The 27,243-nt window shown below is 40.5% G+C and overlaps 1 protein-coding gene across 1 annotated transcript; it reads right to left on the bottom strand.

The window, feature by feature from the left end:
• On the bottom strand, nucleotides 1-26,161 carry LOC115817101 (ADP-ribosylation factor-binding protein GGA3-like). The gene is made up of 17 exons (XM_030780347.1): nucleotides 26,063-26,161; nucleotides 25,113-25,197; nucleotides 23,919-23,994; nucleotides 23,377-23,475; nucleotides 22,622-22,745; nucleotides 20,685-20,785; nucleotides 20,400-20,480; nucleotides 13,061-13,198; nucleotides 11,835-11,916; nucleotides 11,512-11,625; nucleotides 7,931-8,074; nucleotides 3,321-3,388; nucleotides 3,146-3,240; nucleotides 2,841-2,971; nucleotides 1,723-1,892; nucleotides 619-729; nucleotides 1-111 (listed from the first exon to the last, which is right to left on the bottom strand). The coding sequence occupies exons 1-17, from the start codon at nucleotides 26,103-26,105 to the stop codon at nucleotides 1-3; spliced, it is 1,773 nt and encodes a 590-aa protein (XP_030636207.1). The 5' UTR covers nucleotides 26,106-26,161.
• Between the last annotated feature and the right edge of the window lie 1,082 nt (nucleotides 26,162-27,243).

Below are 27,243 nucleotides of genomic sequence, written 5' to 3'. Positions count from 1 at the left end.
TCAGAGGCAGGTCCATGAATTCCAGTCTGGGAACTGGTCTGTCTCTCCAGTATGACTGACAGACTCCAACCCCTGAGTCAGTGATAGTCTGTAACGCAGACGGACTGGACCCTGCAAAGACACAAGAACCACAGATTATAGTCAAAGACACAGTAACTATAGATTATAATCAAAGACACAGTAACTATAGATTATAGTCAAAATCACAGTAACTATAGATTATAGTCAAAATCATAGTAACTATAGATTATAGTCAAAATCACAGTAACTATAGATTATAGTCAAAGACACAGTAACTATAGATTATAGTCAAAATCACAGTAACCACAGATTATAGTCAAAATCACAGTAACTATAGATTATAGTCAAATAACTTTAGACAGACAGACTTTCAGAGCTTTGTCTCTATTTCTAGTGAATTGTATGAGACTTGATCCATACAGAAACAGATACAGCATCTCAGAGTTCTCAAAAAGCTCAAAACACATGCAACCAAGAGACCTAAACCTTAATTCATGTTATACCACATTATAAGACTGAATAAATACTGTACCTATTAGACTAAACATGATACCTATAATGTGGCTTTAGAGGAACTGTGAATAAGAGTAGCCTTACTTTGTATGGGTTGGAGAGCAGTAGTATCTGGGAGATGGCAGCAGGGGGCGATATAGGGTTGTAAGGTGGCAGGTCTTTTCCAGAAGCAGGCTGTAACTTCACCATCATCGTCTGGGTAGGATGGAGACAAAAATTTAAAATGAAATAAAAGAAAGGAAGGTAAAAAAATATATAACATAAGAACACAGAAAAATCCATTCATGTTCACACCTCGTAGAATGTTTACACAATTTATTAATGTAGCACAGCTCATACACAGTAAATGTCAACGCATTATATTAACGAAGCACATCTCTTGTAAATGTTTACACATTTTATTAATATAGCAAATCTCATATAAATATTTACACATTTTATTGATGTAACACATCCCATATAAATATTTACATGTTTTATTGATGTAACACACCTCATACAAATATTTACGCATTTTATTGATGTAACACACCTCATACAAATATTTACGCGTTAAGGCACAGACCTTGGGCATTCTAAAGGAAAACCAGTCATCCTGAGCACACATGGAATTTTTAGGGTAACACAGTTAACTGGTAAAGTATTTTTTTTTATGGTAACACAGTTAATACAGTTAATTGGTTAAGTGATTTTTTTAGGGTAACACAGTTAACACAGTTAATCTGTTCAGTGTTTTTTAGGGTAACACAGTTAACTGGTTAATTGTTTTTTGGGGTAATGCGGTTAATTGGTTAAGCAATTGTTAGGGTAACACAGTTAATTGGTTCAGTGATTTTGAGGGCAACACAGTTAATGGGTTAAGTGATTTCTTAGGGTAAAACAGTTAACACAGTTAATTGGTTAAGTGATTTTATCATAACATACAATCAGTTCATTTTTAGACGAACACAATTTATCACATTATGATGTATTTAATTTTTATTTAACACAATCAGTTAACTGAGCGATTATGGTTAACGTTATAACAGCATGACTAAGCTGTCTAATCATATAACTAACCTAGTGCATTTGGTTAAAAATGAGAATCAAGTGAATCTGATTAAAAAAAAACAAAACATCTATTGCTTTTGGTTTAAATATGTTATTTTAAAAAAACCCAAGATGTTCATCTACATCCCCAATGGTTACCTTGGGAACAGCAGCCTGGAGCAGGACGCTGGTGACAGGAAATGCTGAAGTGTTGACAACAGAGATGATGAAGATGGCAAGGTGGGGCTGTGGGGGCGGGGGCTCTCGACAGAAATGCAATGAAACGCGCACGCCGTTGCAGTCGAACAATGTGATTGGCTCAATTCGACCTACCAATCACAAATTTGTATTACTGCCAAACACATACACGCCTTTACTCACAAAAATCAATACAAAACAAATATAACATTAACCTACAATGAACCCAGTAAAAAGCTGATCCAGTAAGAACTTACACAAACATGAAAAATGAACCCAATAAAAAAAAAAGATGTAACAGACACAAACACAAATATTGACTGACCAGACCAGTTTATCTATCTGTCTATCTATCTATCTATCTATCTATCTGTCTGTACATCCGCCTGTCTGTCGGTCTGCCTGCATGTATGACAAATTTCTGCACAGTGCGAACAGTTCCATAACTGAGATATGATCTGTGTATCCCAGGAAAGTGGCTCTCTAAGCTTTCACAGTAACACACTACACTTCCCATCAATACCTCTGTCTAACCTGCACACTGTAGCCCCAAGCTCCAACAATCCTCTCTCTCTATCAGCAAAACTATTAACCTAAACTACTTTACCAACAACACAATATCCTTACTGTGGACCAGGTCTTGTCAATGTATTCTGTAATCACTCTATAGTCAACATGTGAGTGTTATAAACATATAGTGATGGATGTTTAAATAATTCCTACACTGGATATATGAATATTTAATATATATTTCACCAGTTTGTTGCTAGACAATGATAGGGTAGTGTGGCAGTAATGTGTAGGAGTCTGGGAGGACACAGGCCTTGGGCCGGTCTGAGAGCAGGAGTGAAAAGGCTGTGGATGAAAGGCGGGTCGGGAGAGGAGGAGCAGGGAGCAGGGAGGACGCTGAAACTGAGAGGAGGAGGCTGATGGTAGGCATGCTTAAAAACGAACTTTTGGCAGGAGAGCAAGGGATGATTTTCCAGCTGCTTTTCCTGAATTTTCGTGTTTTAATAAACCAACAAGATACATTCACATTTAACGGACATGGTCCTACAGCAGGGAACCTTCTCACTTACTGGGCTTAATGGAGTCCAATGACACATCCATGCCTGCAAAGGGCGTGTTCACGGTAACCATACCACAGCTGGCCAGGGATGTCGGGGTTACGGCTGACTGACTCCGCAGGTCACGAAAAGCTGGCTGGAATCTGAACATAGGGAGCCATCAAAAATGGTTAAAGTCAAAACAGACGCTACAAAAAGACATTACAGAGAACAAAGACTTTCTGTAACATCTTGTAGACAGAAAAAAGATGTTGCAGAGAAGGAAGGCTCTGGCCTGTACTAACACTGGCAGCACTGGGGAGGAATTCTGTACTAACACTGGCAGCACTGGGGAGGAATTCTGTAAGTAGGAATCTCCTCCACAGATCTGATATGTCTCCATCCCGTCGTCTCCTCTTCCACTGTCCTCCAACTGAAAAGAAGTAATAGTCTTGTTATTCTCTCTGTGAACTGCATCTTACAGTGAATAAATGACTACAGGCAGCACCATACCTGGATGAGTTCTTCCAGGTAGGATTTGGAACTCTGATAGCTCTGTGTTGAGGCGGTTCTCTGGAGTCCTGAATGATAAAGGCAATTATAAAAAAGTACAAATTAACTAATTTCTCTCATTTATAGAAAAGTTCGCAAATTTGTGTTCCTTTGACCGTTGTGCTCATAAAACGACTCTATATATCAGGGTCGGGCAGCAGTTGGAGAAGAGATTTTCTGCACTGCAATATGTAGGCTGTATTAAATACAGTGACGTTAACATTTCCATAATGCCCTTTTCCTTTCTCTCTTACTTTTTCTCTCTCTCACAGGTTCCACATCCAGCCACATGTCCAGTGATCGATATGCAGATGCCAAAAATCCCCCATTCTCCTCCCCCAACAAAGACTGTGTCACACGAGCATTACTGGGCTGGTATGAGTCCATTAGCACTGGGGACAGAGCTCCTCGGAGCACAGAATCACTGAACCTCAGAGCACAGATCCACAGAACCTCAGGGCACAGAACCTCAGAGCACAGAATTACAGAGCCACAGAACCAACTGGTGTAGCCAGCTAAGATGGTGTCACGATTTCAGTTCCATGTTCCTGCACCACCTACAGACCACTCACTCACTCTCTCACTCATTATCTAAGCCACTTATCCTTATCCTGTCTCCAGTTCACCTGACCTGCATGTCTTTGGACTGTGGGAGGAAACCGGAGCTCCCGGAGGAAACCCACACAGACACGGGGAGAACATGCAAACTCCACACAGAAAGGACCCTGGACGCCTGGCCAGGAAGAAAACCCGAGACCTTCTTGCTGTGAGGCGACAGCGCTACCCACTGCGCCACCGTGCCACCCACCTCCACACCATATATAATAAAATAGCCAATCAACCTGTGCATCATTATGAAAGAAAACAAAATCATTACACAAACCCTTTAATCACAAAACAAACCCTGAAATCATAAACACACCACACGGCTTTGTGATGTGACGACAACAAGAGTTTAGAGTCTCTAAAAAGCCACAGAAATGATCGGGCTCCTATTATTAGATGATTTCTCAGAGGAACTTCTTCAAAAATAGTTCAATTCATGGAGCATCATTGTCTGACTCCTCCTCCTCTCTGTGGAGAGTTGGCCCAATTTCATCACTTCAAAAGGTAAATGACGCTAAAACCCTTGTCTGCTTCTGTCATTGGTTACCTCTAATATTTCCAGACACCCACCCCCGACTGTGGTTGGGATGGGCCTGCTTTCTTCTCCCCTCCTGCACTGGCACTGTGTAGGAAACTCCACCACACCCAATACCTTCTCCACCACACCAGATACCTTCTCCACCATACCAGATACCTTCTCAACTACACCAGATACCTTCTCCACCATACCAGATACCTTCTCAACTACACCCAATACCTTCTCAACTACACCCAATACCTTCTCCACCATACCAGATACCTTCTCAACTACACCAGATACCTTCTCCACCACACCCAATACTTTCTCCACCACACCAGATACCTTCTCCACCACACCAGATACCTTCTCCACCACACCAGATACCTTCTCAACCACACCCAATACTTTTTCCACTACACCCAATACTTTCTCCACCACACCCAATACCTTCTCCACCACACCAGATACCTTCTCAACTACACCCGATACCTTCTCAACTACACCCAATACCTTCTCAACTACACCAGATACCTTCTCCACCACACCAGATACCTTCTGAACTACACCAGATACCTTCTCCACCACACCAGATACCTTCTCAACTACACCCGATACCTTCTCAACTACACCCAATACCTTCTCCACCACACCAGATACCTTCTCCACCACACCAGATACCTTCTCCACCACACCAGATACCTTCTCAACTACACCCAATACCTTCTCCACCATACCTGATACCTTCTCCACCACACCAGATACCTTCTCCACCACACCAGATACCTTCTCAACTACACCCAATACCTTCTCAACTACACCAGATACCTTCTCCACCACACCAGATACCTTCTCAACTACACCAGATACCTTCTCCACCACACCAGATACCTTCTCCACCACACCCAATACTTTTTCCACTACACCCAATACTTTCCCCACCACACCCAATACCTTCTCCACCACACCAGATACCTTTTCAACTACACCCAATACCTTCTCCACCACACCAGATACCTTCTGAACTACACCCGATACCTTCTCCACCATACCAGATACCTTCTCAACTACACCAGATACCTTCTCCACCACACCAGATACCTTCTCGACCACACCAGATACCTTCTCAACTACACCCAATACCTTCTCCACCACACCAGATACCTTCTCCACCACACCAGATACCTTCTCCACCACACCAGATACCTTCTCAACTACACCCAATACCTTCTCCACCATACCTGATACCTTCTCAACTACACCAGATACCTTCTCAACTACACCCAATACCTTCTCCACCACACCAGATACCTTCTCAACTACACCCGATACCTTCTCAACTACACCAGATACCTTCTCAACTACACCCAATACCTTCTCCACCACACCAGATACCTTCTCCACCATGAAATACAACAAATCCATACCACTGGCATGACACAAAAAGAACAAATTTAATATAAACAGTAACAAAGCTCTTCAAAAGATGAGAACGGAAGAATAGTTATTTTTAGAATCTTTTAAGGTTCTTCGTAGAGAAAATGAGTGTTTGAAAACTAAGCTTGAGCAACAGTTATTTTAAGGCTCATCTCCATGACAGGGCAGAAGAAATCTAAACACCAGTGTCTTTTTAGGTTCTTTCTCAAGAAAACGACTGACACATGTCCTCTGTCTTTATGACTGAAAAACCAACATACTGACATGTGTCCTCTGTCTTTATGACTGAAAAACCAACATACTGACATGTGTCCTCTGTCTTAATGACTGCAAAACCAACATACTGACATGTGTCCTCTGTCTTAATGACAGAGAAACCAACGTACTGACATGTGTTCTCTGTCTTAATGACTGTAAAACCAACATACTGACATGTGTCCTCTGTCTTAATGACAGAGAAACCAACATACTGACATGTGTCCTCTGTCTTTATGACTGCAAAACCAACATACTGACATGTGTCCTCTGTCTTAATGACTGCAAAACCAACATAATGACACATTAGGGATTTGAATGAGGCAGGGGAGGCCTCAGTTTTGGGACTGTCACTCAAGCCATTCCATCCAAAAAAGAAACATGACAACTGTAAAATGATGACTGACTGTTCTGACATTGTCAAGTCAGTGCACAGGTACTTCATCATAAGGACAACAAGTTCCCACTCAGAGAGGCCTGGAAATTAGATGTCCTTTAATGTAGATTCATATACTCAAATATTACATAATTTATGGTCTTAGTTATGACACCATGTGTTTAGTTGGTGTTTAAAATGGTTACTGTATCAACACTGTCTTTAATGCCGTCATAATCGTCCACTCAGTTAAAGCATATGTGCACCACACCGTAAGCATGATGCATAGATCTTCTCATAGATTTCATTCAGTGAGGAATGAAAAGAAAAAGAAAAGATGTATCAGTTTCAAATTATGACTAAAGTCATATTTAATGATCAGAGGCAAAAACAGGGTTGAATGCTCTTCTATTCTAGGGCTACGTCCTCCCTGTGGTTTGGTAAAAAAAATCTCAGAGTACCACATGCACCCTGAAGAGAACTGAGGACCGCAGCCAGGTTTCAGTATAAGACACCTCAGGTTTCAGTATAAAACCGTTACACTGCAGCCTTGGGTTTCAGTATAAAACCGTTACACTGCAGCCTTGGGTTTGAGTATAAAACCGTTACACTGCAGCCTTGGGTTTCAGTATGAAACCGTTACACTGCAGCCTTGGGTTTCAGTATAAAACCGTTACACTGCAGCCTTGGGTTTGAGTATAAAACCGTTACACTGCAGCCTTGGGTTTCAGTATGAAACCGTTACACTGCAGCCTTGGGTTTCAGTATAAAACCGTTACACTGCAGCCTTGGGTTTCAGTATGAAACCGTTACACTGCAGCCTTGGGTTTCAGTATGAAACCGTTACACTGCAGCCTTGGGTTTCAGTATGAAACCGTTACACTGCAGCCTTGGGTTTCAGTATAAAACCGTTACACTGCAGCCTTGGGTTTCAGTATGAAACCGTTACACTGCAGCCTTGGGTTTCAGTATGAAACCGTTACACTGCAGCCTTGGGTTTCAGTATGAAACCGTTACACTGCAGCCTTGGGTTTCAGTATAAAACCGTTACACCTCAGCCTTGGGTTTCAGTATAAAACCGTTACACTGCAGCCTTGGGTTTCAGTATAAAACCGTTACACTGCAGCCTTGGGTTTCAGTATGAAACCGTTACACTGCAGCCTTGGGTTTCAGTATGAAACCGTTACACTGCAGCCTTGGGTTTCAGTATGAAACCGTTACACTGCAGCCTTGGGTTTCAGTATAAAACCGTTACACTGCAGCCTTGGGTTTGAGTATAAAACTGAAACCGTTACATCTCTGTGGTTTACAGTGAGCAAGGCAAGGATGGAAAAATAAAAAATTACCTTGCAGGTAGAACCTTAGAAAACAGACACTCACCAAACCCTGTGGGGTTGAGCTCCTGCGATGTGGAGGAGTGAGTGTCACCCGGTGTTTGGAGCAGTGAGTTCTCTTTTGGTGTTGACTCCAGAGCAGAGAGGTCAATCAGATGGTAACTTTTAATTTCTCGGGGGCTTGTCGGAGCTGAAACAACAATGCCAAACGATCATTCTTGGTCTTCCGCTGATTTAGGAACCAAATAATCTAAAGTTTTTTTTATTCAGAGAAATCAAATTCTGAGGCACACCAGACATGCCGTTTGAGAAGCGCTGGGCAGTATGACCAAAAATGTGTATCACAGTAATTTTTAAGATTCTGACGGTTTCACGGTATATCACGTTTTTGTTTTTTTTTGGTTGTTTGTTTTTTGCATGACTGGGCCTTTATATAGGTTTGTAGTGCCTTATTCTAATGTCAAAACAGACCTTAAAAATAAATAGATATGCCAACAACGTTAGCACTTTTAAAATAAAATCTTTCCAGATAGTTCCATAACCACCATAAACCAGGGCTTCAAACCAGATAGTTCTATAACCACCATAAACCAGGGCTTCAAACCAGATAGTTCTATAACCACCATAAACCAGGGCTTCAAACCAGATTCTTTTTTCTTTTTTGCAATCGGTTCGTTCCAAGAAGAATCGGTATTTTAACGTTTCCAGTTTTGCGTTTCATCTTAAAATGACCATTCCCGAACTGGTTAGAACCAAATGAAATACCAGTTAATAACGTTCCATGCACACTGTAAAAATAAATAAATAAATAAATACATATTTTATATATATATATATATATATATATATATATATATATATATATATATATATATGTATATATCTATATCTATCTATCTATCTATATATATATATATATGTTGCTTTTATGGAAAAAAGCAGCTGTGGTTGGCAGAATAATTCTGTAAAAAATACAGGAAAAATGTAAACAACTGATGATTAATTGATCAGTGGAATCAGGTATGTCGAACTGGTAACTTCTTACACAGGAGGCGGGCGTGCTAGCATGGAGGCTAAAACCCATGGCTGCTTTTGTCACTAGCACGTTTCTTCAGGTGTCAGGGAATTAGTTTGAGTCCAGTGTGGGAATGTGCTTGTCTACACAACACAGGTTACACTACTACTATTATAGTTTTACTACTCACCCACTGATAGATTGTTAAATGTAGGCCTACTCAATTCTAAACAGACACATCACCTATCACGCCCTGGTCCCTCTGTCTCCTCTGTGCCCCCTTTGTCATTAGTTCTCCCTCTAGTGTCGGGTCTGGGTTCTGTTTTCACTGTTTTCTCTTGTTTTCCCCCCTCTGTCGGTCTGTGGTTCAGCCCTGTTTAGTCTTTAAGTTCAATCATTGTTCTCACCTGTGTTTAGTTTGTTATACTTCGTTAAGCCTTGTTTAGTTTGATAGAAGTACTCCTTGGTTTCCCCTGTTTCTTTGTGCTGGCATTGTTTGGAGTTTTCATCCATGTCGTTTAGTTTCTTGGTTTGCCACGGTCTTATTCTTGTACTGGGATTCTGTAAGTCTTTGAAACTCTTGTATTTACTTTAAATAAAGATAACACTGATCTCTCTCAGTGTTTTTTAAACCCTTCTTGTTAACATAATTTTACTGTAAGCCTATTTGTACATTCTTATCTGTAAAGTGTAACATATGAATTTGAAAAATGTAATACAGTTTCCCCTGTGATGGACTGGCTGTAGCCAGGGTTAGGGTTAGGCTCCGCCCCCCGCGACTTTAATTGGACGAAGGGTTAGGGTTAGGGTTAGGCTCCGCCCCCCGCGACTTTAATTGGACTAAGCGGCTCAGATAATGAGTGAGAGTGAGCGAGTAACACCGTTTCTTTCCACATAAAAAAAAAAATCTACCTGACAACATTATTTTAACATTGTCATGTTCTAATTTTAACAGTATTGTACTGTTTTTTGTATTGCAGTTCTTCTCTGTTTAAAGTACAGTAATCTGTAAATTCTACAAAGACATATGATTCTTTCAACATATTCTTACGTTAAAATGAACAGTTGTGTTTGGTTCAGTATTTTACTGTAGTGTACTGCAGATTAAACACTGCTTCACTGTTTTTCTGTTTACAGCTTTTTGATGTCATGATTCTAAAGCACTTCACTGTTACTGTCACGTACATTTTTTAACAGTGTAGGGCTGTGTGACATAACAACATGCATCGTTCGGGGGGAATAGAATGTCTGTTGATAGATATTTTACTTTATAGTCTCTATCGCTAATGTAACAACGTATAGCCTATCTATCAAACACTGATTAAGTTGATGTCTGAGACAAACATTTTATAAGGTGCATAGCATCATAGTTACCTCCTCTGGCTGCCACACCACAATTCACTTTCATGCTACATCACTGCAGGACACCAGTAAAATTATGTCCGAAGACGCTAGTGATGTTCAGAGGAAAACAGGAGGTAAACTCCGGACTAAAGTTATTACAAAGCAGAAAATATTTTAATTTATTGTAATAAATAAAAGAACAAAAAAATAACTTTATTAACCGGTTACCATTATATCGAATAAATGTTTCTGTTCCAAAACATTAAACAAGTTTCTGGTTTCGTTTTTGTTCCTAGGAAAATATAGATTGTTTTGGTTTTCGTTTTCATTCCTTGAACCAGTTCAAAGCCTTGATTTTGCAAACGTACAATTATTAGTGTTACAAATTGTTTGTGTCACAAATTGTTGGGTGCCATGGTGTTTTGCCCTGTTAACGAGAGTAAGTTATGTGTAATTAATTGTTGTGTTATAAAGTTATAACCATTAGTAAGAAGGGTGCCCACAGTTAATAGGGGTCCCCTCTCAATACACCCTTCACTGCACTTCATAGCGCTTCTAACGGCAAAAAACATTATAGATTTTGCTGCCGATTGAAACGTTACAGCTGTTGTTTCAGCTATGCTACGGTATGGCGGTTGTAAGATTATAGTGACATCTGAACAGACATGGTTCATGATAGGAGAACTGTTTAACCTGATGGTCTTATTACCATAGATACAAAGAAAGCTTCACACCTTTGGCGCCACATTACTGTTGGAGCCAATAGCAATTGATTAAGGCAAAATACAACCGGTAATGGGCAAATGGCAGCCATCACAGACAAAAGGGGAATTTAGCATTGACACCTAGATTCTGATTTGCATCAAGCAACGTTGTAAACCTATTGTCTGTCTGCTTCATGGTATAAAAGGCCGATCACGGTAACAGTTCTCTGAGTTAAACTTTGCAGGCAGACACGCTGCCGGATTCCACCACCACCAAATAAAGCTTTTCTCCAAGCACACTTTTTCTCCGGTTCGTTTACTTATAAAATCACAAGAAAATCCAACACGGTACATGAAAAATTCATACCGAACAGGAAATTAAAACCGGTATACCGCCCAGCACTACGTTTAAGCCACTTTCACACAGTGTATGTATCACTCCAGAATGATGAATGTATCACTCCAGAATGTTGTATGTGTCACTCCAGAGTGACATATGTATCATCCCTGTTTTGTGATTGTGATATGAGTTTGACAAGCAGTGACACACAATTTCACCGTTACCGTGGTTACTTGTATGCTCCTTGTCAGAGCTGACGCTGGACATCGTCCCATCCACCTGCTGTTTGTAGCAGTTTACCACCAACGTCAGTTTGTCATTGGCCTGCAGGATCTCGGCTTAATGCAAAAAGAAAAAAAACAAAAAAAACAAAAAAAAACTGTCAGAACCAGATCAAACATTATAACAACTACTATTTATTCTACAATTATTACAACAGTCTTTCATTTAGTTTACTTTTGCCTGTTTTTCTTTTCAAGCAAAACATTGAGGAGCAGCATGTGCCCTCCAATAACAGGAACAGCACCATTAGCAACACATAACATACCTAATGCCTCATCGTTGTCCATTGTATCGCTAGCCAGACGGAAAAGGCTTGGTCTCAGCTTCTCGCAGTGTTCATACAACATCTACAATTCAGTGTTTATATAATACATACAACTCAGCATTCATACAACATCTACAATTCAGTGTTTATATAATACATACAACTCAGTGTTCATACAACATCCACAATTCAGTGTTTATATAATACATACAACTCAGTGTTCATACAACATCTACAATTCAGTGTTTATATAATATATACAACTTAGAATACATGGCATATACCTCAAGCAGAGGAATATTGTTGTGACCTTCACACAACATTCATTAAATGTTCATAAAGCTTTCACCCAGTAACCAGCATGTTCATTCAGCCCTCATACAGTCTTCATACAGAATACATACATGCTGTGCTTATGCCAAATACACAGTAAGACTGCTGTGTAAACAAATGAACAGTATGAGTAAACAACTAAACAACATGACTTCTGTGTAAACAAATAAACACCATGACTACTATGCAAACAAATGAACAGTATGAGTAAACAACCAAACAATATGACTTTTGTGTAAACAAATAAACACAGTGACTAGGCCTACTGTGTAAACAAATACACAGTAAGACTGTTGAGTAAACAACTAAACAACATGACTTTTGTGTAAACAAATGAACAGTATCACTGCTGAGTAGACACAGAGACGGTATTTAAATTAAATAAAAATTTAAATGAACATTTGTAACTCCTGGTGTGTTCACTCAGACCCCAAAGAATATTCATAAAATCTTTATAAAAATCCATATAGTAACAGCAGTCCACATATACTGCAGAAAACCTTATCTAACGTCTTATACAGCGTGCACACACATATCCTGTCAGATGCAGGGTATTTTTAAAACATACAGTTTGAACAAAAACCACTGCACAACCACCACTGCAATATTCATAACAATATTCATATTCATAATAATTATTCATGTGTGTTAATATTATTCATATTCACAATAATATTCACATAACAACCCCTCACCAAAATAACAATTTACTACAGAAAAATGTGTAACACCAGTACACACAGCAGTACCTTAGGCCTAATGGTCATCTCTCCATTGGTGTCCTGATAAACTGGGTGAGATTCAACATCTGCAATTGGTATCTGAATGTATGCGTACACAGACACACACACACACACACACACACACACAAAAACAAAAGCACAGTGACCCACCTTCATCTGCTGGGTGCACTGTGTGTTGGGCGTGGTCCTGATGTGTTGGCTCAGTAGTTCTTGGAGCTGCGTCGTACTAGTCTCTGCATCCTGCAGTGTGCTGATGCGCTGATGTTCCCTCTCCATTTTGTCCTGGTCCTGTAATGGCAAAAAACCCTGAAAAAACTTGTATTTCAGCTTTTCTAGTCCTATCAGGCCTTTATGGCTATATCTGCTTCACCATTACCATTATATATCTGCTTCAGCATTACCATTATATATCTGCTTCACCATTATCATTATATATCTGCTTCAGCATTACCATTATATATCTGCTTCAGCATTACCATTATATATCTGCTTCACCATTGCCATTATATATCTGCTTCACCATTATCATTATATATCTGCTTCACCATTACCATTATATATCTGCTTCACCATTACCATTATATATCTGCTTCAGCATTACCATTACATATCTGCTTCACCATTACCATTATATATCTGCTTCACCATTACCATTATATATCTGCTTCACCAATACCATTATATATCTGCTTCACCAATACCATTATATATCTGCTTCACCATTACCACTATATATCTGGTTTAGCATTACCATTATATATCTGCTTCACCATTACCACTATATATCTGCTTCACCATTACCATTATATATCTGCTTTAGCATTACCACTATATATCTGCTTCACCATTACCATTATATATCTGCTTCACCATTACCATTATATATCTGCTTCACCATTACCATTATATATCTGCTTCAGCATTACCATTATATATCTGCTTCACCATTACCATTATATATCTGCTTCACCATTATCATTATATATCTGCTTCACCATTACCATTATATATCTGCTTCACCATTACAATTATATATCTGCTTTACCATTACCATTATATATCTGGTTTAGCATTACCACTATATATCTGCTTCACCATTACCACTATATATCTGCTTCACCATTACCATTATATATCTGCTTCACCATTAACATTATATATCTGCTTCAGCATTACCATTATATATCTGCTTCACCATTACCATTATATATCTGCTTCACCATTATCATTATATATCTGCTTCACCATTACCATTATATATCTGCTTTACCATTACACCTGCCCAAACTTTCAAGCCAGCACTGCTGATCCTGAATCTTGAATAACCATTCAGTTGCAATTTCAGGTTTTAACTGTCCCAAAATCCATACCCTAATCCTAACCATACCCTAACCCTTACCTGACCCTAACCCAAAATCCAAACAGCAAAACTATCTCAGTATCCCACAGCACCAGTTTGAGGCCTCTGACCAGTGTGACCAGTGTGAGGTTTCTGACCTGCGTAACCAGTGTGACCAGTGTGAGGATGCTGATCAGTGCGACTGGTGTGACCAGTGTGAGGTCTCTAATCATGTAAGCTCAAACCCAGAGAAGCATTTCACCACTAGAGATACATAAGTGGTGTTCATATTTATAATTGTTGTTCATATTTATGTGGTGCATATTAATGTGAGTTAAATTGAGCTGCTTATTTAATTTTTTAACCGTGTCACGAGAACACTTTTCTTTCCACAGTGACTGAGTTAAAGCAGCCCCTCTTGCAAAAAGCTCAACATTTTAGAAACTATTAGGTGTATAATATACGCAAATGCTAGAGTATTATTCCACTCTAGACAGGTTACTGACATTCTGAGGGTTAGTATGGTGAAACCTGAGTGTGACTGTGCTGAAGGTGAAACTGTGCTGACAGCTTTGAAAAGTGAGACTTAGGGTTAGGGTTATTGGAAGGGTTAGGGTTAGGGTTATTGGAAGGGTTAGGGTTATTGGAAGGGTTAGGGTTAGGGTTATTGGAAGGGTTAGGGTTAGGGTTATTGGAAGGGTTAGGGTTAGGGTTATTGGAAGGGTTAGGGTTAGGGTTATTGGAAGGGTTAGGGTTAGGTTTATTGGAAGGCAGCGTTTAAGATACCTACATGAAAACAAGATGTTGGACCCTTAGAGAAAGTGGTGGATCACCTGACGGAGTTTGGACAACATATGCTAAGGAGGGGGCTAAAACAAGAAAGAGTCTAGGCAATTTAATTACACAGCTCAAGAATGCTGGTAGGGGTGGGTGACCTGCTGAATTATCCACAATATGCTTTTCACATATATCGCAAGTATATTGATAGAGAGCTGATGTATAGTATATTATTATATGAGCGACACTGACAATGCTGTCAATACTCAGTTCTCACATACTGCTCCCAAACTTACTTTATACTGTAACTCAACACTCATACTGCCCCCAGACTTACTTTATACTGTAACTTATCTCACTGCTCAGGGTGACTCCAGAAAATGCTAACTCATCTTCCCCCACACCAATACACCACTAAACTAGTGGTACTTGTTAGACGTTTACTTGACAGTACAGTCAGAACTAAATTAAAGAACATTTTGTTGTAACGTCATTGTCTTAACTAATCCCAGTGTTTCCCACACATAGATTTTACTTGGGCGGGCCACCCAGGTATATTAACAGCTGCCAAAGTATATTTGGTAACCCATTTTAGCATTTTTAACTTTAATTTTTTTTTATCCGTCCAAGAGAACGACACCATCCGCGATTGATTAACTAGTGGATAATCTCCTCTTGCTCTATGCCTCCCACACCTGCCGTACATGGATCTAAAATAGCCTATAGTCCACCAGGTAACATTTTATTTTCTCCTTTTTGTCACTGCGACAAAGTCCTCTGCTGCCAACTAGAAATCAAATGTGTCCAACGTGTCTTTGCAGCTTGTACTGCACATAAGCCCCGCCCCTCTCTCCTCCTCCAGCAGGTGAGAGAGAGAGAGAGAGAGAGAGAGAGACAGACAGACAGACAGGGAGAGAGAGAGAGAGAGAGAGAGAGAGAGAGAGAGACAGACAGACAGAGAGAGAGAGAGAGAGAGAGAGAGAGAGACAGACAGACAGACAGAGAGAGAGAGAGAGAGAGAGAGAGACGTTCTTTGGTATTAGGCAATATTAGAAGGCCACATGTAGTAGACCATTTTTGTGCTGGCAGGGAATGCCGGTCCTTTCCGCCGGCTACCGCCACAAGTATATTTCAGACCTGTGGGAGACTGAATCCAGTGGAATTTAAGGTGCATTTTGTTCAAGTTCAAGTTTATTTGTGTAGCACTTTTCACAATCAAAGAGCTTTACAGCAATCAGTGCCTAAACCCCCACTAAGCAAGCCCAAGGCAACAGTGGCAAGGAAAAACTCCCTAATGAAGTGACTAGGAGGAAGAAACCTTGGGAGGAACCAAGACTCAACAGGGGGCACCCACCCATTTACAGTATATGGTATAAAGTATGTATAGTAATTTGTTTAAAGTATAAAAGAGTTCATATACAAGGTTCTAGGAATTCTAGGTGGTATCAGATGTAGATTATTTTGAGGACCAAGCAGTGTTCATATCAGCAAGGTTGTCTTTAAACTTGCAAAACCACATGGCATCTCTCCACTGTGTGACAATTCAGACAAAACCACATGGCATCTCTCCACTGTGTGACAATTCAGACAAAACCACATGGCATCTCTCCACTGTGTGACAATTCAGACAAAACCACATGGCATCTCTCTACTATGTGACAATCCAGACAAAACCACATGACATCCCTCCACTGTGTAACAATCCAGACAAAACCACATGGCATCTCTCCACGGTGTGACAATTCAGACAAAACCACATGGCATCCCTCCAAGCTAATCACCTTTTTCCCTAATCACTGTGTGCACCTGTTAACCTGTGCCTTGTTAACCTGTGCCTTGTTAACCTGTGCTGTGTTAACTTGTACCTTGTTAACCTGTACCTTGTTAACCTGTGCCTTGTTAACCTGTACCTTGTTAACCTGTGCCGTGTTAACCTGTGCGGTGTTAACCTGTGTCTTGCTAACCTGTGCCTTGTTAACCTGTACCTTGTTAACCTGTGCTGTGTTAACCTGTGCCTTGTTAACTTGTGCCTTGTTAACCTGTACCTTGTTAACCTGTGCCTTGTTAACCTGTGCTGTGTTAACTTGTACCTGGTTAACCTGTGCCTTGTTAACCTGTGCTGTGTTAACCTATGCCTTGTTAACCTGTACCTTGTTAACCTGTACCTTGTTAACCTGTGCCTTGTTAACCTGTACCTTGTTAACCTGTGCCTTGTTAACCTGTACCTTGTTAACCTGTGCTGTGTTAACCTGTGCCTTGTTAACCTGTACCTTGTTAACCTGTGCCTTGTTAACCTGTACCTTGTTAACCTGTGCTGTGTTAACCTGTGCCTTGTTAACCTGTGCCGTGTTAACTTGTACCTTGTTAACCTGTGCCTTGTTAACCTGTACCTTGTTAACCTGTGCCTTGTTAACCTGTGCTGTGTTAACTTGTACCTGGTTAACCTGTGGTTTGTTAACCTGTGCTGTGTTAACCTGTGCCTTGTTAACCTGTGCCTTGTTAACCTGTGTCTTGTTGACCTTTGCTGTGTTAACCTGTGCCTTGTGAACCTGTGTCTTGTTGACCTGTGTCTTGTTAACCTGTACCTTGTTAACCTGTGCCTTGTTAACCTGTGCTGTGCTAACCTGTACCTTGTTAACCTGAGCTGTGTTAACCTGTGCCTTGTTAACCTGTGTCTTGCTGACCTGTGCTGTGTTAACCTATACCTTGTTAACCTGTGCTGTGTTAACCTGTGCCTTGTTAACCTGTGTCTTGTTGACCTTTGCTGTGTTAACCTGTACCTTGTTAACCTGTGCCTTGTTAACCTGTGCTGTGCTAACCTGTGCCTTGTTAACCTGTGCCTTGTTAACCTGTGCCTTGTTAACCTGTGTCTTGTTGACCTGTGCTGTGTTAACCTGTGCCTTGTTAACCTGTGCCTTGTTAACCTGTACCTTGTTAACCTGTGCCTTGTTGACCTTTGCTGTGTTAACCTGTGCCTTGTTAACCTGTACCTTGTTAACCTGTGCCTTGTTAACCTGTGCTGTGTTAACTTGTACCTTGTTAACCTGTGCCTTGTTAACCTGTGCTGTGTTAACCTGTGCTGTGTTAACCTGTGTCTTGTTGACCTTTGCTGTGTTAACCTGTACCTTGTTAACCTGTACCTTGTTAACCTGTGCTGTGTTAACCTGTGCCTTGTTAACCTGTACCTTGTTAACCTGTGGTTTGTTAACCTGTGCTGTGTTAACCTGTACCTTGTTAACCTGTGCTGTGTTAACCTGTGCCTTGTTAACCTGTACCTTGTTAACCTGTGCCTTGTTAACCTGTACCTTGTTAACCTGTGCTGTGTTAACCTGTGCCTTGTTAACCTGTGCCTTGTTAACCTGTGCCGTGTTAACTTGTACCTTGTTAACCTGTGCCTTGTTAACCTGTACCTTGTTAACCTGTGCCTTGTTAACCTGTGCTGTGTTAACTTGTACCTTGTTAACCTGTGGTTTGTTAACCTGTGCTGAGTTAACCTGTGCCTTGTTAACCTGTGCCTTGTTAACCTGTGTCTTGTTGACCTTTGCTGTGTTAACCTGTGCCTTGTGAACCTGTGTCTTGTTGACCTGTGTCTTGTTAACCTGTACCTTGTTAACCTGTGCCTTGTTAACCTGTGCTGTGCTAACCTGTACCTTGTTAACCTGAGCTGTGTTAACCTGTGCCTTGTTAACCTGTGTCTTGTTGACCTGTGCTGTGTTAACCTATACCTTGTTAACCTGTGCTGTGTTAACCTGTGCCTTGTTAACCTGTGTCTTGTTGACCTTTGCTGTGTTAACCTGTACCTTGTTAACCTGTGCCTTGTTAACCTGTGCTGTGCTAACCTGTGCCTTGTTAACCTGTGCCTTGTTAACCTGTACCTTGTTAACCCGTGTTTTGTTGACCTTTGCTGTGTTAACCTGTGCCTTGCTAACCTGTGCCTTGTTAACCTGTGTCTTGTTGACCTGTGCTGTGTTAACCTGTGCCTTGTTAACCTGTGCCTTGTTAACCTGTACCTTGTTAACCTGTGCCTTGTTGACCTTTGCTGTGTTAACCTGTGCCTTGTTAACCTGTGCCTTGTTAACCTGTACCTTGTTAACCTGTGCCTTGTTAACCTGTGCTGTGTTAACTTGTACCTTGTTAACCTGTGGTTTGTTAACCTGTGCTGTGTTAACCTGTGCCTTGTTAACTTGTACCTTGTTAACCTGTGGTTTGTTAACCTGTGCTGTGTTAACCTGTGCCTTGTTAACCTGTGCCTTTTTAACCTGTGTCTTGTTGACCTTTGCTGTGTTAACCTGTGCCTTGTTAACCTGTGCCTTGTTAACCTGTGTCTTGTTGACCTGTGCTGTGTTAACCTGTGCCTTGTTAACCTGTGCCTTGTTAACCTGTGTCTTGTTGACCTGTGCTGTGTTAACCTGTGCCTTGTTAACCTGTGCCTTGTTAACCTGTGTCTTGTTGACCTTTGCTGTGTTAACCTGTGCCTTGTTAACCTGTGCCTTGTTAACCTGTGTCTTGTTGACCTGTGCTGTGTTAACCTGTGCCTTGTTAACCTGTGTCTTGTTGACCTGTGCTGTGTTAACCTGTGCCTTGTTAACCTGTGCCTTGTTAACCTGTGTCTTGTCGACCTTTGCTGTGTTAACCTGTGCCTTGTTAACCTGTGCCTTGTTAACCTGTGTCTTGTTGACCTTTGCTGTGTTAACCTGTGCCTTGTTAACCTGTGTCTTGTTGACCTGTACTGTGTTAACCTGTGCCTTGTTAACCTGTGGTTTGTTAGCCTGTGCCCTGTTCCCTCTGTTAGAGATCCAGTGTATTGACCCTAGTTCGCTACCTGACATAAGATCTGCCTAGCCCCCAATAGCCAGTGTTTTCTGCCGGACCCAGCCTGTTTGTTGACCACGATTTGAATTACAATAAATTACAGTAAAGATTTGGATTACAATAAAGATTGCCTGCAATCACATCAAGTGTCCTTTCAGTTCATGTATGTAAAACTTGACAGGATTTTCTGTTCCCTGGAGAGTCATGGCAATCGCTAACAAACCACTGGGGTTAGATTCTCCACCTCTCACTTTTCACCGCTCTCGCATTTCGACCAGGCAGGAGGATCTATGTGTGATTTCTACTCAAGTTTGAATTTTGCACAGTTTATACTTTATTCTGTTTGACTTTGTCTTGTCTTCTGAATTGCATAATAAGAAAATGGAGATTATGTTTTCACGATTTGTCTCCTGAAATCCTGTCTCTCCAATAACATTTCCTGGAACTTCCCTACTGTACATGATTTCATTTAATCACTAAAACGTACAAACTCTCACGTACACATTCACGTACATACACATTCACATTGTCTCTTTCTCCGACAATAACACTCTCTCTCACCTCTTTGACAATGTTCTTGATCAGACGGTTTGCTGTTTGAAGATCCTCTGGACGAGGGCTCTTTAGTAACCTTGCCAACAACTACAAATGAGAGAAACATCAAAACAGTTTAATGAGACATTTTTAAGGGAAAAAAAAGAAGTTTTCATTTTAGTCAAACTCAAAGGTGAACTAGCAGAATACCAAAACTGAAGTGTCTTTTTCAGAACCAGTACTCATCTCCTAGCTTTTTCAAACTGGATCTGTAGTTTTTTTTGTTTTTTTTTAACACTCTCTGTTCCCCACCTTTGACTTGTCTTCATCGTCAAACACGGAGGCCTCTGCTCTTGGGCTCGGCGGTGGTGCTATTATCATGTCAGGTAGTTTGGGGTCTTTATTAACAATTCCTAACAGACAAACAACACATAACCTGTGTCTTTAGCACAGTAATACACACATACATACATACACAAACACACACATACACCGTGTTTTAAGTACAGTAACACACCCTGTGTCGTTGGTGCAGTAACACAAACCCTGTGTCTTCAATGTGACATGTCGGGCAGACACTACGCAGCTTTCAGAAAGAAAAGGACATTTGTTAACCTTAAGTGTTCCTTAGTAATTAAAGTTGCAGTTGTGTAAACTCTCTTCCTCTTTTTCACCCTTCTTTGTCTATTTCTATCACCCCCACTCTACCTCTCTATCCCTATCCCCTTTGATCCCAGTTCTCTCTTTTATGGCCCAGGCCTCACTGCGTGTAGGACCAATGCATACCAAAGCAGAAACCACTGGCGGTAACACCTAACAGACGCCAGGCTCGATGTTTTAGCGCAGCAACCCCCAGACCATTTGGTCAAATGCTGATACCGTTTAATTGCGAGGGAGTCTAGATCACCTCAGGAGGTTAGTTTCCCTGTGAGAATGGAATTCAGACCATGTCACAGGCCCCATCTGCATTGCTCCACTCAGGAACAAACCATGTAGAACAAAAGCAAAATTAAACTAACCATACGATAATATCAGATAAATACGCATATGGAGTCATAACTGTTCGTATAGTCATAAATGCGCGGTAAAACTTAAAAATAGCCAGGAGCCAAATCATGAGCAGCTAATTGTATGACCATCGGTGTAACTGTGCTGTTTTTAATGGTAAAGAAACCATATTTGGTCTTGTTCGGGAGCATAAAATGCGGCAGATTCGAGTATGCGGACGTAATTTTACTATTCTTTAATGGGAAAAGGTTATGTAAAATTATTTCAACCGAGCTCAAATTAATACTTCCCAAATTCCAAGGAGTGTCTCCTCCTTTCAGGCAGAGACACCCCCAAAAGGATAGCAGCACCCCCCGTCTGCAAATCAGATAAAATGCCAGACTCTGCTATCCTACAGTTCAGTTCAGCTGCGCTAAGGTTCAGCTCCAGTTGAGCTCCGGTTGTATCAGCCGTAATGTAAGTCCGTCCGTTCTGTCCTGCTCGTCTCCACGAAGAATCGGCCCAGGCTCACCGCTACGGAAGATCCGCGACGCTAAAAGACTTTGCCGGCACCGACACGAAGTCTCACTCACGGTCTCCTTCTGCCAACCTTGGTAACTCCGGTCTCTCATACCTGAACGTGGCTGGGTCTGCTCTTCTTCTTCCTCATCCCTTTTCTCTTCCTTCCTCACAACCCCTTTCGTGTGTAAGTAACTCCACTAGGACATTACTCAGACAGTTCTTTTGGTTCAGCGTGCCTCTTCGTGAGTAATGCCTACTCACGTAGTTGTTCATTCATATATACTTTAGGTAACGAGGATATTGTTATAGTCTACCATTAGTTGTTTGTCTTCTTGTTAGTTGTTTAGATACTGTTATATGTGTGTATAGCGGATGTGCTTTAATTTCACCTAATTTCCAATTTATTCAACATTTGATTCATTCTGTACCGTTTGAATTTGATCGTTGTAATAAACGTGTACGATTGTATTCCTACTCTTTGAATACGTGATAAATTATTTCCGAGTTACTGAATGTGGTGATCCAGGAACTTAGTCAGCTAGAAGTATTGAATTCGAAAAGTATTATTGTACCTGCTACTTTAATGCTGTTATTTATTATATGTATTATATTATTATATGTAATAAGGTTATGATTACAGCTAAGTGATATTAGTATTAAGTCTAATATTCACAGTGAACCATTAACCAGATTTTCCTCATACCATTGGCACGACAAACATTTGATCTTAACGTACAGACCTTGTTTCTTCAACATATGATAAGCTTCCTGGACCTTTGGCTCGTCCTTCAGCCACACTGACCAGCCGTACAGAACCTCGGTCACTCTCTGTTTCACAGACACTGTGCTCCGCGTTCCCAGATACTGCAACACAAAGGAGTATTTACAGCCGAAAAACAGCAGCCTAAATACTCGTCCTAATCATGCATACTCTATTCCAATTCTAATTTATATTTTTAAAAAGAAATTGTACATAATAAAAAGGTTTGGTTGTACCACTTCAAAGTTTGTTTTTCTAGTTAATACATAAATGCAAGAAACATATTTACATAAAACAACACTCAATAAAAGTCAGTAAAACAGTGAGTCAGCAAAGCCATCAAGTGATAATAGTTACTTAGAACCATTTTCATTTATGCAGCCAGCGAGTAACACAGTCAGTAACACAGTCAGTAACATAGTCTGTAACAGTCTGTAACACAGTCTGTAACACAGTCAGTAACAGAGTCAGTAGCACCGTTTGTAATATGGTCAGTCTGTAATATGATCAGTCTGTAATATGTTCAGTCTGTAATATGGTCAGTCTGTAACACAGTCAGTCAGTCAGCAATACAGTCAGTAATAGTCACTCAGCTGTAGAGTCAATAATGTAGTCAGTCAGTCAGTCAGTAATAGTCAGCTATAGATTCAGTCATATAGCCAGTAAGTAACTCAATAATTCAGTAACACAGTCAAATAATTTGAACAAATATTAAGTGTTGTTTTGTTGCAATACCTTTGGTGACAGCACTTTGATGAGTTCATTGAGGAATCTGAACTTTCCAGCCTCACTGTGAAATTTCTTCCCACAATTATTCATACAAGCCTCCAGCAGCTGTCCACACACACACACACACACACACACACACAGACACACACACACACATGCAACGCATACAGTAAGTTAGCCTGTACAATAGGAGGTGTAGTAATGGTACAGTAAGAACAGGTTAGAGAGGGGAATTATGGGAGCTGTAGTAATGGTACAGTAACAGCAGGTTAGAGAGGGGACTTATGGGAGCTGTAGTAATGGTACAGTAAGAGCAGGTTAGAGAGGGGAATTATGGGAGCTGTAGTAATGGTACAGTAAGAACAGGTTAGAGAGGGGAATTATGGGAGCTGTAGTAATGGTACAGTAAGAGCAGGTTAGAGAGGGGAATTATGGGAGCTGTAGTAATGGTATAGTAAGAGCAGGTTAGAGAGGGGAATTATGGGAGCTGTAGTAATGGTACAGTAAGAGCAGGTTAGAGAGGGGAATTGTGGGAACTGTAGTCTCACCGTAAGAGCTTGGAGAGCCTCTCTCTCCTGAGGAGACTGGATTTTGTGAGCGAGCAGCCGCGTTGCAGTCTGCGGCCTATCATGATAAACAACATGATAAACATCATGATACACAACATGATAAACAACATGATACACATCATGATAAACAACATGATAAACATCATGATACACAACATGATAAACAACATGATACACATCATGATAAACAACATGATACACATGATAAACATCCTGATACACATCATGATAAACAACATGATACACATGATAAACATCATGATACACAACATGATAAACAACATGATAAACATCATGATAAACAACATGATAAACATCATGATACACAACGTGATAAACAACATGATAAACATCATGATACACAACATGATAAAAAACATAATAAACATCATGATAAACATCATGATAAAACAACAACAACAAAAAACCCCCACACAGTTTAAGTTCTGTGGAGGGCTATCCACAATACAGGCCTTTATATGCCACTTATATTGCAAACTGTAAATTTGTCCTTGTTCAAAATATTACAGTTATGAAAAACACTGTCCATTGTTTTCTTTATGTATTAAATTGTATTCTTGGTGCAGACTGGTAGTCAGTGAACTACAGTGGTAACAGACCGGTGGTCAGTGAACTGGTAACAGACTGGTGGGTTATTTGTGTGCAGGAAACACTTTCAACCAAATTCTTCGTTGGCTTCAAACTAAAACTATAAACCATAAAACAAGTAACCTTAGCCCTCTAAGAAAGCAGCAGTTTTCTTCCAGATTATCCCAAACCAAACTGTCAGGATTCACTAGACAGGTGGGGTATTCATTTCTACCAGATCATCCGAAAGCAAACTGTCAGGATTGTCTATAGGGTACTCATGTTTTGAATGGGTATACTATGGCAGCCTGGCTTGTGTTTCATGTATTGACAATGACAGCCCTCCATTTTTCATCCTCTTCTTTTTCTGCTGTTTCCAGCAATAAGGATTCAAACACTAGCCTTCTGAAACCTGGATAATGAAGCCACCCTCAAACATAGCCACCAGTTAATAAAGAGTTGTGAAAATGATGAAGATGAAAAGGTTAATTTTCTGTAACATTGTGATTTAGTTACATATTGACCTTTTTGAAATTTTCTAATTTCTGTTAGTGAGGGTTTGGAGGAACTGCTCTGGTGACCTACCCATCTGTCTCTCTGTTGACCTGTTCATAAAATGCCTGAATGCAGTCCCACCGTTCCGACTCGTTCTCCGGATCGGTCACCTTATCTAGAGGAAATGCATATTTTCACTTCAGGCTATATGTTCAGCAAATGGCGGGTCTTCTGTAAAGGGGTTTCTGTCAGTGACCTTTTCTAAACACTTCGATAATGTTAGAACCATTTCCATTTATAATTCACAGAATGTACGATGTTTCTTATGTCTGGGACTTTTGTGAGACTACGCTGAAGTGCTCTCTCCGGGGAAATAAAGGCGCTGCTAGGCTGGAGTACTGTGAAACATAGGTGTCCAGTTATCCAATAAAGTGACTTTATGAAACCGGTTATTAAATACGTAGCCCATCAGTGTAGCTGTAGGATACTTTCCTTTAAGATGTCTCTAAGGGATAAGACGAACTGACATCACATTGCACTGAAACAGGAATTCAAAACTTTGATAGGGCATATGATACTGACGCTTCCTGTTTTTTTTTGACGCTGAACGACATTCAGTCATTGTGTTGAAAAAGAAAAAGCAATATTCAGAAAAATAATTTAAATAAATGTGACTGCAAAAAGTAAGTGAAATCCATATTTATTTTCGGATTTGCCCGTGCAAAATACACTGGACAAAAAGGTTAACGGATAAGTGAACGGTTGTGTCATTACCGGACTGTTTACAGAAGCGGAAGAAGTATGTTAGCATTTCTGCCGTTTATACATCAGTTGCTAAACTTCTGTTAGTGTTCAACGTTAATCATGTGACTGAAGTATAAGTATCAATGCCTCAGCTTAGATGTCTTTCAAATTTCTATACCAGTTCTGCAACACTTCGCATAACGGTACGCATCAATGTATTGTTTGAAAAGGCCAAAAGATAAAACTCATCGATTTCGGAAACATTTAAGCGTCTCATCTCTGGTGTTAAAACTCACTTAGCAAAGTTTCAAGCGCCTCTCCTTTCTCTCCTGCCGCCATGTCAGTATCGTTTTTGTCCCAACTTTCCTGTCTAATGACGGGGTGTCACTGAGAAGGACGGTCGGTGGCATGTGACTGAGCTTCTGCACCGCTGTCACACCAAACAAATTATGCACCGCCCAAATCCCCGCCTCGAACAAAAGTACATTTATCTGTCAAAGCGGGGTTGGAACACTAAGGTAAATAACGATGTTTTAATGACATGGTGAACTGCCTGACAGTAAATACTCAGAAAGGCGATGGAGAAATACATTAACACTGAAAAGTATACAGGAACCACACAGTTTCCGGGAAATTACACGTTTATTCTATATATTAACATAGAGATCGTAAACAGGCAGAGGCACAATGATTATGGATCAAACAAAAATATTAATCTGTTTTTATTAGTTAGGGTTAGGGTTACAGCAGATATCGCTGTAAACGATGACATGTCTCAGTGGGGCCAAGGGACACCATCATCTCTGCCACACTTGGTCCTTGCTGTAGAAGAAAGAAAGATTTCACAAGTAAAATGCGCTCAATGACATATTTGTTAAGTACACCAAACCAGTATTGTGCTGGATCTGTGTTTGACCAAAAACCCCCTTTGAAACCTTTAAGGCATGGATTCCAAGAAATTCCAGAGACCATCCGTAGGGACAGAGCAGTCATTTACCTGCTGTATTTTGGGCATTCATTCATCCTCCAAATGGATCGATCTCACAGTGACAGTTATTACTACCTGTACCCATACTGTATGACTGACTGTACCCATACCGTATGACTGTATGACTGACTGTACCCATACTGTATGACTGACTGTACCCATACTGTATGACTGTATGACTGTATGACTGACTGTACCCATACTGTATGACTGACTGTACCCATACTGTATGACTGTAAGACTGACTGTACCCATACTGTAAGACTGACTGTATCCATACTGTATGACTGTAAGACTGACTGTACCCATACTGTAAGACTGACTGTACCCATACTGTATGACTGTATGACTGACTGTACCCATATTGTATGACTGTATGACTGACTGTACCCATACTGTATCACTGTATGACTGACTGTACCCATACTGTATGACTGTAAGACTGACTGTACCCATACTGTATGACTGAAAGACTGACTGTACTCATAC

This window comes from Chanos chanos, chromosome 7, assembly GCF_902362185.1.
Source record: "Chanos chanos chromosome 7, fChaCha1.1, whole genome shotgun sequence".
Taxonomy (NCBI): domain Eukaryota; kingdom Metazoa; phylum Chordata; class Actinopteri; order Gonorynchiformes; family Chanidae; genus Chanos; species Chanos chanos.
This window is presented reverse-complemented; position numbering and strand designations above follow the sequence as displayed.